This window comes from Nematolebias whitei, chromosome 17 (genome assembly GCF_014905685.2).
Source record: "Nematolebias whitei isolate Nwh7 chromosome 17, NemWhi1, whole genome shotgun sequence".
In the NCBI taxonomy this organism is placed as follows: domain Eukaryota; kingdom Metazoa; phylum Chordata; class Actinopteri; order Cyprinodontiformes; family Rivulidae; genus Nematolebias; species Nematolebias whitei.
Genome location: NC_056514.1, coordinates 33,285,124 through 33,300,095, shown reverse-complemented (window position 1 = coordinate 33,300,095; position 14,972 = coordinate 33,285,124). Strand labels below are relative to the sequence as shown.

General features: G+C 40.7%; 1 protein-coding gene across 1 annotated transcript in view; it reads right to left on the bottom strand.

Moving 5' to 3' along the window:
• Window positions 1-11,193: 11,193 nt before the first annotated feature.
• The window catches only part of ppm1bb (protein phosphatase, Mg2+/Mn2+ dependent, 1Bb), a 23,662-nt gene continuing 19,883 nt past the window's right edge, over window positions 11,194-14,972 (bottom strand). Inside the window, exon 6 of the mRNA XM_037691504.1 lies at window positions 11,194-11,937. Coding sequence (XP_037547432.1) covers window positions 11,908-11,937 — 30 coding nt within the window. The 3' untranslated portion in view covers window positions 11,194-11,907. The remainder of the gene's footprint in view (window positions 11,938-14,972) is intronic.

The following is a 14,972-nucleotide window of genomic DNA, read 5'->3' as shown; positions in this document are numbered from 1 at the left end:
GTGCTGTTGTCGTGCACAGGAACAGACGAACTGCGGTCTCACTCAAAGTTGGTGTCGTGTAAACTGAAACTGACGTTAGTGATGCATGCAACTGATATTTTTCTGATGGTTATGACAGAACAAGCTCTAAATTTAATTAAATGTTTGTTGTTTTATTTAAGTATCTTCTGTGTTTCACGTACTCGTGTCGCGTCGCTCAGTTTGCTCCATTCAAGAAGTCCTTAGACAAACGCAGCATGTTTTCTTTCTTTTTCGATGCAAGAGTAGAACAATGAAAAAACACACACCACAGTCATGGTCAGAGGACACCCCCCCCCCCCCCACACACACACACACACAGCTTGAAAACACTTTCTTCTATTAAAAGCAGAAAGGACATGCCAAACATACTCCAGCAAAGATACTCAGTGCGGTGATTGGAGGGGTGTTTTAATTGTTACGGCTAAGTTAATTCAGCCACGTCTTTGCTTGGGACAATCACCGGGGTGGAGGGGGGGCTGGAGAGCGGGTGGATGACACTTTCAGGCCGGCACTGAGAGGAGACGAAGTGAATCGTCGTTGCATCTCCTTATCCTTCGTAAACAAAAGCCCAGCTCCTAATTAACCTCACCGCTGACCTCCACAACTTAACACTAACCTCTTAAGCCCTGAAATTTTAACCCCCTTATCAGTCCCTTAGAAAAGGCCGAACACTCCCCCCCCCCCCCCCCCAACCCCGTCCCCAAAGCCTCCTCCTCGTTAAGCCACTAATCACTTCCTGAGTCTTTGTGGTGCTTCTTCAGTCTGTGCAGGACCGCAGGAGAATCTGGTGGACAATGGCAAACGAGGAGACGGACTGAGAGCGTGGAATGAGAGGGTTTATGCTAACCTGATGCTAACATCTGTCTAGCCTTTTATTAAATTGTGTTTTCCAGATAAGATTCATAGATTTTTTTAAAAAGTGATCGTTTGTTCGGCTTGTCCTCCAAAGCACATGTGGACAGATGAACGTAGCGTTTTTTCCTGGTGTGTGGTCACTGTCTGACCATGTCGTGACCTTTGTCAAGGAAAGCCGAGGATGGCAGGTACTCAAGTAACTGTACCTGAGCGACTAAGCCCACCAGCTGATTGGTTTGTAACCCAATACCCTGTCCTGAGCTAATCCTGCTGTTTTACCAGGAACCATTAGAGCCACCTGCAGAACGGGGCAAAAAATAAAGTTATTGAGTCATCTTTAATAGATGCTGTCACCATTTAGACTATAGTTGTCCTGCTTTTATTTTTCACTGTTTTTTTTTAAACCTAACTCCTTCTGTTAGCCGTTCATCCATCAAAACGTTCAGCTCAATCAGGAGATGATTTTTGGATTTGTCATTTTTATATTTTTAATGTTGAACTTTACTCATCCTTACCACCGAGGAGCTTTCTGACTACCTCAGTGACCTCTGCCAGGGTAATGGACAAGTCTTGCCCCACGTCCTCAGACTCTGCCTCCTCAAAGGTGGACATGGTGGACTTCGGAGATTCTCGAAGTGTTTCGTCCACCGCTCAACAAAATCCTCAGTCCAGGTTAGCAGGCTTTCTTTTGCTGAGTCATCAAATGGTTTGCCAGAATCTCCTCGAGGCCAACCAAAAATCCTTCTCTATGGCCTCCCTCGAATTCCTCCCATGCCCAAGTTTTTGCACCCGCAACCACAGAAGCCGCAGTCCTTCAGGCCACCCTGTACCTGCCAGCTGCTTCAGGAGTCCTCCAGGACAGCCAAGTCCTGAAGGTCTTCTTCTTCAGCTTGCCGGCCTCCATCACCGCTGGTGTCCACCGCCGCAACAGACGCTGATGACATCATCAGGCCACAGCTCCTGGAAGCCACATCAGCAATAGAAGTCCTGAATATGGCCCATTCAGATTCCACGACCCCAACCTCTCCCGAGATATGTGGAAAACTCTCCCGCAAGTGTGAATTGAAGGTCACACGGATCGAGAGCTCTACCAGACGATTCCAGTTCCTCTTCACTATACGTTTGGGTTTACCAGGTCTGTCCAGCAGAATCCCTGATCACCGGATTCAGCTGACCACAAGGTGGTGATCAGTTAACAGCTCTGCCCCTCTCTTCACCCGAGTGTCCAAGATATAGGGTCGCAGCTCCGACATGATTACAAAATCTATCATCAACCTTTGGCCTAAGGTGGACTGGCACCAGGTACTTATGAACTACATGGTGCTCGTTATGGACAACCCATGCCTAGCACAGAAGTCCAACATACACCATTCAGGTTCAGATCAGGGAGGACGTTCCTACTTTTTCCTCATCCAATATTTTTTTCATTAAGTTTTACAAAAAATAACAACTTTGGCTGCCTTTAGCTCATTTTTAGCTACTTGCTTGTTTCCTGAGCCTCTTACCTCTGATCTATGAATTATTCAGGCACAGGCTGAATTAATCATTGCGTCAACACCTTTTTGTCCTACACTTGTATACGTCCCTGTCTTTTCAAACCACACACGCTGCACAAGCTGAAAAAAGCAGCTAAAGTCAAAGACAGTTTCAAACAGTCCTGCATGTGGATGCTCAAACGACCCGACAGGTCACAAACACACACAGACCCTCACAAATATGTATCCAGATGGGTGACACAAACATGAAGAACAATCACCTTACCGACAGATGAGCAAACAAAATAATCCCATAATTTGACTAATAATTTTTCGTATGTGTGTTTCTCTGCAATGCTTTAAGAGTACAGATTAGGACAGTTGTGCCAGATGTAAAGTCCATAACAACATAATTATTCTGTGCTTTGTTAGTGTCGTCTCACCACTCGGAGGGTTTTAAATTGATAGCTTGGCTGAGATTAACACAGCAGCCGCCTGACAAATAAACACCTGTGTCCAAAAATAAACAGCTGGAGCTTTAACAAACAACTGGCCGTTAGGATTTCTGACGCGTGACAAGCGAGCGCAGCTAATGCATTAACACCAGAGCTGAATTATGGTGTGACATAACGGTAGAGACACAAATTCACTACATTTAGTTCATATTTCTAGACTTTGGGGAATGAGCACATCTTTGCAACCTTTAGAGAATGAAGAATTAATCTTCTGGATTAGAGATACACAATATTATCTGCATGGTATCGATATCGGCCGATATTAGCAATAAAGTTAAATATCGGCCATTCCACCAAAGGTGCTGTTTTTGTATGACAACCCAGTGACAAGGATGCCTGCAGTGCCAGTACAAGGCAATGATGTCACGCATGCCGTTTAGATTTGTGAAACTTTACAAATTTGCACTGTTCGAGTGTTGTCATTGTGTTAGAGAGAGTAAATGTCATGAACAAATTTGACATTAAACATAATCCAAGTTCAAGTGTTAGATCATTTTCAGCATCTGTATTTGGTAGCAGGCCAAACTGACAAAGACCATGCAAAATGATGTAGTATTTTAATTCCACAGCAGAGAAAGCTGTGTAGTCTCTGTAAGTGGGAAAAATATCGGTATTGGTATCGGTTACCAGCCAAATAAGTTTAAACATATCGGCATATCAGATATCGGCCAAAAATCCAATATCATGCATCCCTAGTCTGGATAGGTTCATGCATGAAGTTGTCCATAAGAATGAACAGGGTTAAATCAGTTCTGACTTTCATTCCCTCTAAAGATTTATCATTTTAACAGCCCACAGTGACATGAATGAGTAAATTTAAAAGACTATTTGAGATGCTCCCAAATGTTCACAACCACTAATATAACATATTTTTATTCATTTTACTATTAAATTGCATTAAGTTACTGAGCTTATACATAGATATGAGTGACAGACCTGGGAGATTATTGAAGTTACGGGCCACTTTTAAGAAAACATGAATGCAACTTCAGTCTATGTCCAGTAAAGATGTAGCTTTTAAAATGGTGAAACTAAAGTGAACATGTTGAGTGCCTGCTTGGTTTAGATTAGTCTGCAGTCATTCATGTCTCGTCACTTAGAAACACATTTCTTTCAACGTTAAAAGTCCTGTTTCCTTCAAGATACAAACAGCATCTGTATAGTTGTGAGAAATGTTGAATGGGCTATAATTGAAAACTCATCAGTAAAAGTTGGTAAAGATTTGCAGTCATCCAGGACATGGTAAATCCAAAAAAAGGTTTTAACCAAAACAACTGGGCTTTATTTTGTAGCTGAAGATGTTTCACTTCTCATCCGAGGAGCTTTTTCAATTCAAAGAATGGAGTTGGGTTATACGTTCAGGTGTTCTGTATTCTGTGTTCTTGTGCTACCATTAATGAAGGGAGAAGACCCCGCTATACTGATTAACGTCCAATCTCCAAACTCTATATTTTAGCTAAGGTTTTAGAAAAACTGATAAATACTCAAGAAGTATTTGGACTCTTAATATTTTATCTTCTTGAAGTAAATAAAGTTTTAGTCGGAGGCAGAAAGGAAAAAAAGAAAGGGACAGTTTGGAACTAGAACGTAAAAACGGTTCAGAGAAGGTGAAACAAACAAGGGTAAAACTGAGGAAGGTAAAGGGAAAGGGGCGGGGGTGAGAGAGAAAGAGGCAGGGGGGAGTCGGCTGGCTCCTGTCGTGTCTGGTGTGTGGTCGGAGGGGGAGTAATCTGCTCTAATCTGCTGGATGTTAACCTATCTGAGCAGCAAGAGCCAGATTATCCCTCTAACAATGGCCAGCTGCTCATCTGCTAAATTACTCCACTCAAAATCATATGCTCACACACACACACACAAACACACACACACACACACAAACACACGCACACACACACACACACACACAAACACATGCACACGTGCGCGCGTTTCACAAAGCGCTCTCATTTCATTCAAACTCTGCTTTAGTTTGGAACACGAGGCCTTCACAGAATCTCTCGGTCACAAAGGTTACGGCAGTAAGTTCAAAATCTTGTTTCCACTGAAAAGCCCGGAGTGGGCGAACATGGCCACGCTAAAGAAAAAGCAGACGAGTTGCCAGATAAGAAAAAAAAACACCATTTGCATCTTTTTTTCCAGCACACAAAGCAATTCAGATTGATCTTTGTGTTGGGGTCAGCCAGGTCAGGTGACGCTGAAACGAAGAACGCACGCCCAGCGAGACTGAATTTCTTCACTTGAAAAGAGGAAACAAACATTTACGGAGGTAAAAATATGAATATATAACCAATTACCCTAACACGAGGCAGGTTACAGGTAAATACAATCTGTAAATTAAATGTCTAAAGTATTTCAGGCTTTATAAATGCTACAGGGAACATGCTGTGAACTGAAAAAAATATATCAGAAATTGCTGTCAAATGAAAAGAAAAACTAACAAAATGGTCAAAACTCATGTATGTATCAAAACTCTGCGTTTTTACCTTCAATAGAGGATTTTAAACGTGTTTGATATAATTTAGATCATGCAGACACTTTATTTTACTTATTATTTCCACAGACTGATGAACTTGTTGGAATAACTTGCATTCATTGACAAATTCACCTCGTAGACATTTTCTCTGTTTAGTTGCCTTAAAACCTGGAAGTTAATTGTAAACCTTCAAATATTTTGAAGTTAAATGGGAAAAAAAACAAAACGTATTTTAAATCATCTTAACCTAAAAAGTGATTTATGCGTATGTTTTCACCCCACCTCTGTTGACACGTCTCGCTCATCCCTCATGATCAAACTGCTCCAACTTCTTCAGGTTGGACGTTTGTGTCCAAGAATCTTTACGACAAACGAGATTTTCAGTTGGACTGAGGTTTAGACTGGACCAGTCTTTAACTGGTCCTCCTTAAATTAGTGAAGTTCTGCTTCAGCGTTGTGTTTAGGGTCATTGTCCTGCTCTGACCAGTTTCATAGACCCTGCTGATGAAGAAAATCCCCACAGCATGATGCTGCCACCACCATGCTTCACTGTGAGGATGCTGTTCTCAGCATGACAGGCGGGTGATTCGACTCAGACATGGTGTCTTGTGAACAGATCCTCTCATCTCTGCAGAAGAGCTCCATCCTGGTTATCTTTGGTCTCCTGGATGTTTCTCTGATTGATGCCCTCCTTACCTCCTCCGTCAGGTTTGGTGGATGACCCTCTCTTGGCAGGTCTACTGTGGTGGCATCAACTTCTGTTTCTTAATAATAAATTTACTGGGCCCTGGCTGGATGTCTGTCCAACCATCCATTATCTTTACCTGCTTCTTCCTTTTTGGGTCACGGGGGTCACTGGTGCCCATATCTAACAGTCACTGTGCGAGAAGTGAGGGACACTCTGGACAGGTCTCCAGTCCATGCAAACTCCACCCAGAAAGGTCCTCGACCGGGATTCGATCCAGCAACCTTGCCGAGAGGCAGCAGCCACCATGCCGCCCTGGCTGGATGTTCAGTTTGAGATATCTTTAATAATCCATCTTGATCTGTCCACTTCCACAGTTTTGTCTTTGACCAATCTGGAGCCTTCCTTGGTCTTCATGATGTCTCTTGCTTGGTGGTTGCCGTAGAGACGTTGACCTGGTGTTGGTTCTGGAAACTACCAGAACAGATTTCTACAGTACAAACTGTGATTATTTGATAATTTTCCCATAGGCGGCTTTTTTAACTAATATTCTGGCTTCATGCACCTTTTAGTTGAATATATTTTTATTATTTAAAGTGAGTTTTAACTTCAATAATCTGAGTTTTTTTTTTTTGTTAAATTAAATCTAATTAGAAATCCAGATAAACTCCGTGTTGTGGGGCAACAAAAGATGAATTTCCTCACAGTAAATCCATGCAGTGACCTCAGATTTGTGTCTATTTTTAACGCAGTGTCTCACGAGGATCTGCACATGAAGATTTATCTTTTCGTCTCCTGATTTCTTGAAACCTTTGTCTTTTAAACAGATTATGTAGATGATGATCACTGAATCCTTCTCAATCTTCTCGAATAAGACTTCACATGCTCTTTTCAGATCTATGCATATAGTCCAGTTGTTAACCTGACTATAATAGTGCGTACATAGTTTTACCTAAAACATTTATGAGTTTTACCAATTACTGTATTTTTCGGACCATAAGGCGCACTTAAAATCCTGTCATTTTCTCAAAAATCAACAATGAGCCTTATGTATTAATTCTGGTTGTGCTTACTGACCTCACACCGATTTTATTTGGTACAACTGAACAATGTTGAGTTATTGTGAATGAGTTGAATACATTTTGACTTATCTGACTGTTTTGTTTTGCTTAGTGCGCCTTATAGTCCAAAAAAACACAATATTATGTCACATTTTACAAAACTTTCAACTGTAAAAAGTTTATCATAAACAAATTATGACTATTTTTACCAGCACTTTTCTTCAAACTTGTATGAAAACATTTTTTTCTACATTTCATAGTAATACTGCAAACAAAAATTTCTTCTAAAATAACAACAAATTTTATTTATAGATATTTCTGCTGCAAAATAACAATATATAACAGAAATAATTGTTCTACAAATGTCCAACCATTAGTGTAGAGGATCTGTTTGTCTTTGAGTATGAATGTAAAAATCTGGACAACAAATTTAATATTTATTCTGGTGGATTTGTCGTCATGCTGCAACAATGCAGACACGCCTGAACAAAACGGGCCGATTGTTCAGCTGTTGACCTGCGCCCGCTCGACTCATCTTGTTGTTTTCTCTTGTAAAAACAAATTAAAGTGAAAGAGATTAAAGATGAACACAAGTGGAGAACAGAAACCGTTTTAGCAGGTCAGAGTCTGACGATTGTTTTGTAAAATCAGGCTTAAAGTGAAATCAAAAGGCACCTCAGCAGGAACGCTCAACACCCACACCCACTATCAGCAAATTAAATTTACCCCCCTATATAAAATATTTGGATTGCTTTCACACACACACACACATACACACACATACACACACAATGCAATAGCATAATCCCACACCAGATTGAGAACACCTTTAAGATACGATGTGATTATGATTATGGGTTTATGATCAAATTATGACAGAGTGACAGATTAGACATCAGTAATGCGTGTGCATGTGTGGAGGGGCAGTTTATTTTTTCTAAAAGATAAAAAAAAAGCAAATATGTGTGTAAAGTTTCTTAGCAGGACACTTTAAGTGTGTCATGTTTGTGTTTTTAGTTTTACATTAAAAACTCTGGATTAAAGGCACCATGACTGTCATATTTAAACACATTCTGCAAGTTTTTTCAAATTTCTTTACGTAACATTAATATTTAAATGTTTAAATGGACCTGCTCCTATGTGTTGCTGTAGTTTGTAAAACATGTTTCAGTCCGGCAGATTTTTTTCAGTGGAAATAAAAGAATCAAAGCTCTGAAACACGTTGTTTTATTTTTTTTAACGTTCCTGAAAACGCGACCTTTTTAAGACGCGAATCAGGAATCAACAAAATACTATTCATGTGTTTTATATACGTGTATGTTTATAGAGCACAGTCTGACCTCAGGGTGAGCTTGCTCGGACATCCAGCCCTGGGAGGATTGGTAAATATCTTTTACGGTGTTCATGTGTAAATAACATTCAACTTTTTTTTTCTTACCATTTTAAAAACTGGCAGTGATTGCATCTCTCCAGGTCGTTGCTCTTGTGTCGTATAACTGGTTAAAACACACTGAAAGCTGCTTTTTTTAGAAAAGAGTCTCAAACTTTCTGATAATCAAAGATGCCTAAACGTAGCACCTGTTGCCATTTACCGTTTTAACTCGTTACATTTTAATTTTGATGTTTGTTTTTTCTCAGCTCTTGGCTGATTACCGTAATATTTGTGTTTTAGTGCTTATTAATGGGCACATTTTAACTTGTGTTCAAACCAGTTTACCTAAATTTTTACCAACCTGAAAAGACGCCTGTGAACATTATCTTGATAGACTAACAAATATTAGCTTTACTCCACTTGCCAACTGGTTTTATTAAACCTTTTATAAATGTAAAAAGTAATCACTTAAACTTTGATAAGCAACTCATAACCGGCTGAGTTCAAATGATTTTAGTTTACCAAATATGTGCATGTATTCTCCCATACAATGGTGAAATTGTCTCTCTGCATTTAACCCATCCACCATCAGATGGAGCAGTGGGCAGCTGCTGAAAGACCCCGGGGAGCAACTGGGGATAAGGTGTGCTGCTCAGAGACACCACAAGGTGTGCATTGACTGGGGATTGAACGCTGCCCTGCCTCTACACCATCTCAGCACAAAGAGCAAAAAAAAGGCTCAAAGTTTATTTAAAGAATTGTTCTCAGTCTTGCTACATGAGAAAGTCAAGGAAATGGCACTTTTTAAACAAATTATTTAAAATGTATCTAATTAACATAATTTAGCTATTTTATTATACAGTAGTCCCTCGCTACATCGCAGTTTGACTTTCGCGGTTTTTCAAAGATTGAACACAAGAAAAAGCACTGTACAATAAAAAGTTAACGAAAAAATAAAATACTTCGGACAGGCGTCGCCATTTTGTAGCTTTCAATAAATCTACACTGTATCCCTGCTCATAAGGACTACATTTCCCAGAAGCCAACAGGGCCATGCCCAGAAGTCCCGTTGCTTTCAGCTGAAAAACTAGAAGGAACATTTTGATCTGATCAGAAAAAGTTTGGCGCTTATTACAGTGACTTCGGCGCCCAGCAGATGCAGAGAGACGCACGGAACCGAACCGGACCTCCAGACTCATCGGTGAATCTGAGAACTGCCCCACGAGGACTTCCGAGCGGGGAGGTGTCGCTGTAGGTCTGGCTTCTCTCTGGAGCCCACCAGGACTTTTGTTCTTCCAGATTTGGTCTCAATTGGACCACCGTCCGATCCTGAGCTGACCGTTCAAAAGTCCGGATCCCTCCAAAATGCATTTTGGTGCTCAAGGGCTGCACAGAACCGGCAGGGTAGGTCTGCAGAAACAGAACCGAGGTGGACTGGAACCGAGCAGAACCGAGAGCTGCTGCTGTTCTGCAGAGTAAAATTTAGTTTACGTGTTGTTAAAACTACGTAGGTTTAAGAGTTTAGAGCATTGAAGAGTGTGGGAAAGGTTTCTAAAGCTTTTTTATATATAAATACTAAAATAAATATAACGTCCCTACTTTGCAGATTTTCACTTATTGTGGGTGGGGTGGTGGTGGTTTGGAACGTAACCCCCGCAATAAACGAAGGACTACTGTATCAGATTAGAGCTGTAGTAAAAAACAGCATATTTCAACAGTTAACATATGAATGAGAAACATTAGACTTAAGATAAAATACCTGTGTATTTCAAACACCCACAATTATTATTTTTTATATAAATGAGCAGTCAGACTGATAGTTATAAGACTTGGATAAACATTTACAAGTAAACTGATAAGTTAAAATAATAAACTAACTTGTTCGTTATTATTTTTTTTGGGTCGCTTGAAATACAAGTAAAATCTCTCAAATACCAGGACGCACGTTTTCCCTCGGGGAGTCGCCAGTCGAGGATCCCTGCTCTGGAAGGTAGAGGTCGTGATTGGAGGAGCAGCAGAATCCCTAAAACGAGCAGGACTTCAGGATCATGTGGGCGACTCCAAACCGCCGTCCTCACTGAAACATAAGCTCTCTCCAAAAACACCTCATAAGTTTGACTTATTTCTTCTACAAGCAAAAACATAAAAAAAAAAAAAATAATAAATGAATAAAAAAAAAGATTAATCTACAAAAACTGAGGAAAAAACATTATTTCTTGCAGTAACATACACCACCACCGAGTCCTTGGCAGGTATTTTATTTCATATATAGACGCTTTCTGTAATCAAATGTGAGTGCAATCAAACAACAGCAATACAAACATTACCAATGCAGTCTGAGAACCAGGAACAGGGTTAAAACTGGGAGTTCACTCACTCTACGCAGCGAGCAGCTAGTAACCTCATGGACAACATTAAAAAAAATAATAAGAAAGCCTTTCCCTCAGTCACAACAGTCTGCCGTCTCATGAACCGATAACTGTGACGATGTTGAGGCTTACACTCTTCATACAGGAAGTCCAACCAGTGATACAACAATACCCCTCCCTCCCCCCACCCTCCAAGAAACAAAAAAAGCCACGAGTCCAAACTTGCACTTGGCTTTTCAGTAATAACCCTTCCCCCATCATGATTATCGTCGTCCTCCTAATGGTTATCAACAAAAATAAAAATCCAAATTTTAACTTGTTACACAGCAGGAGCCAATCAGAGTCCAGAGGTCCTTCAGGTTCAGTCAGTCTCGAGCAATGGCCGTCCATTGAGAATGATTAGAAAACCACAAAGCTGTTCGTGTAGAACCAAAGTCTTCACGCAGTGCCCCGCGAAGGTGGCACATGTTTCCACGGGTGGACGTGGGGGGGTGGCGGGGTCAGTGTATGGGTTTGTGGATCAGAGAGAGAGCGTGTGTATGTTTTTAAAAGAGGGAAGAAGCAAAGGTGTTCGGTAATTGTCAGACCCAAGAACGCAAAAATGAAAACGAGTTTAAAAAACGAAAACGTACAAAGACTTTAACCACCGCGTGTGTCCTCTTGGCCCTCGTTTAAACACGTACACGTACCAACTCTCACACACACAAAAACATGCACGCAATAGGTCCTCATGTGGAGTCGGGTGTTCGACATTCAAGAAAAACAAAACAAAAACGGTAAAAATCATCTTTACCATCACGACGCTTCAGTTCATAAAATCTTGACTTTTCTGAGAAGTGATTCGGCTTTTCCTCCGGGATTAAAGCAGTACGCGTGTTTAGGTGTAGTCTTTGTCCCGCTGCTGCGAACACACACGCACACACACACACACAACACACACACAACATACACACACTCACGCATTCCAGCACACACCACGCATCCTCTTTTAGTGGAGAAAGACATGGCGCAATGGAGAGACGATCCTCCTCTGGGTGGATGCACGGGATCACCGGGAGGAGATGGGGAGCGGTTGCCACGGCTACCAGGGGTCATCCAGGTCACCGGCACTCTGAAAGTCAGGGGAATAAAAAGGAAAGGTGTGTAAGTTTGTTGCTGCTCCCACTTTCCCTTCACAGTAACTTTTAGCTCGTTTTTTTTTTTAAACGTATGAATCTCCTTGTATTTAACGTGATGGTGGCCGAGCCTTTACGCAACCAGAACCTCAGACGACTCACCTGGCAGAGCATCACAAACTGTCAGACTGAAAAAAAAAACAACAGGGAAGGACTGGAGAGAATAGTCCTAATGTTTTAAGGAAGACAACGGATTAAATCACGTTTCTAAGACACACAGGAACATAAAGGTGCTGAGAATGGCCCTGTATCAAATGCAACCATATAGTTTTTTGTTGTCGTTGTCTGAAAACAACCTGACACGTTAGGTCTTGGATAACAACTCAGATCTACACAACTTTTGACACAGGACCAAACACAAGGAAGAGCGACACAACCCTTTTACGGTAAGAAATACACTTGTGGAATCAAACTTCAGGTGTTTTTTTATTTGATCATTTCAGGACTGATTTTGTCCCACATACAAATACAACTCATTCATACACGCACATACAGAACACACACGGTGCTCATCATAACCCTACCTCTGATTTAGATTCTGAGATCAAGCTTCATCAATGAACACAGACTGATTCACAACCAACACGCTACAGTGGTTCAAAGTAGGGATGCACGATATTGGATTTTTAGCCGATATCCGATATGCCGATATAAATTATTTGACCGATAACCAATACCAATGTATATTTTTCCTAGCTAGACCTACTTACAGAGAGTACATAGCTTTCTCTGCTGTGGAATTAAAATACTACATAATTCTGCATGGTCTTTGTCAGTTTGGTCTGTTACCAAATGCAGACGCCAAAAAAGGAGGCTGAAAATGATGCAACACTTTAACTTGAATTATGTTTAATGTCAAATTTATTCATGATATTTACTCTCTCTAACACAATGACAACACTCGAACAGTGTAAATTTTCACAAATCCAAACTCAACGGTGCGTGTGATGTCATAATGTTGTGCTGGCACCGCAGGCATCCTTGTCACTGGGTTGTCATACAATTACAGAACCCTATGTTTTTATATATATATATATATATATATAAACAGTGCCTTTTATATCGGTGAGTTATTTTGATGGAATGTCCGATATTTAACTTTATCGCTAATATCGGCCGATACCGTGCCGATAATATCGTGCATCCCTAGTTTATAGTAAAGTTTATATAAAGTTTGTGTCATTCTGAACATGATTTTAGCCTGTGTGGAAAGAATGTAATTTATGTGGACTTTAAAGTGTCCCTCCCTCTTTCAGATTTAGAATATATTCCAGATAAAGAGAAACAAACATTTTTACAGCTATCTTTTACAAGAATTATACATTTCTGCATGTCAAAGCAAGAAAACATAACGCTAAATGTTATACACGTTACATATTAGTATGGTAGCATTCAACAGGAAATGTTTAACAATAACAACAAAAAAAACCTTTAGGGTGCTTCTAGAGGAATTAGGCTATTCTGTTATTTATATAAAACAGCAATGCCCCTTTATCTTATAAGCAAGTTACTAGTTTCAGCTTTACTCAACACTTTCATATAATCCGAACAGCTGCTCTGAAGCTTCACCGTATGAAGGCTGATTACGGCATCTGACTAATGGCATTGGATTTCAGTTTAAAATCCTACCATTAGGTCAAAACGCCTTGGATAGCATTTCAAAATATACAAAAATGTGCCACAAAATATAAAAACACAACTCCAAGTAAGTGTTTTGATTCTCGCTGTCTCCGCTAACACTGCGCTAGTTGTTTTATGGCTTTCACCAAAGCTTGTGTGACTCGTTTACGTTTACATCCATTTTTAGTACCCTGACTTCTTAGAACAATTTTTCTATTCAAATAAAAAGTCCAGACTGTTGAAAACTAACAGGGGAAAAAAACAAACAAAAAAAACAGGAGTGATGATTTCTCCTTTGTTGTCATTCAAACTCATGCAGACGTAGAACTGTTTGCTCTGAGTCAGTAGATAAGAGTTCAGTGCCGCCACTGTTTTTTTTAATAAGTTCATCCACTATAAGCAGGTGGGGGCTAGGAGGGAGGAAGAGGGAGAGGACAATCAGCCAGAAACAAACAGAGGGAAATGCAGACTGATGAACACATGGTTCAACCATTTTTACATAAATGACTGACGTCTATTGTAAACATCACAGCAGCTGAGCTGTAAAAGCCATCGGCATGTTTGGGAGTCCAAGCCAAGGTGGGAGAAACACAAAAAGGAAACAAGAACCCTCATTACATGGAGGGTGTACAGTACTGGAAACAGAACGTGAATACACAGAAAGACCAGTTTTGCATCTGTTTATTATCACCCGCCAACAAAAGCCAAAGAGCAATAATATTCTGGTGCGTTTGTCTGTATCACTAACAAAATATCCCACGAATCACTGAATGGATTAAAACTTTCAGAAAGTACTCACTAGATTCACGTTTGGAGTCGACTCGACTCGTCGTGGCCACTGCAGCAAAGCATTCTGGGCCAAAACAAAAATGGCTGTAACTCGTCAGTTTTACAGATGTTGAGCTAAAATTTGGTGTTAGTAGCTGAATCACTCATAACTTGGGCTCAAACCGCGTATAGATCATGTGACATCGCACAATATTGCATCAGATCGTTATAATTTCAAGGTTTGACCAAATTAGCTGAAACATTTCTCAACAGATCTTTGACTAAAACTCTGGCATAAAAAGTGGAGGGCGATATCCATCCCTTCAACGAATACGGTCTTTAATTAACATAATTATTTATCACCACAGAGGAAATATTGGCCCATGTGTTTATTCATGTTCTGTGGTAAAGAGGATCTGGCACAGCCCTGGGGTGGGGTGGGTGAGTGGGTGGGTGCTCAGCCAGAGGAAATATCAGATTTAGGGGGCATCTTGGTCGGCCTCTGGTTCTGCAGTGGCAGGTGAGGGTGGGGGTGAGGGGGGAGAGGGAGGGGAGGCAGGTTGCTCCTGGCCGTCATCGTCAT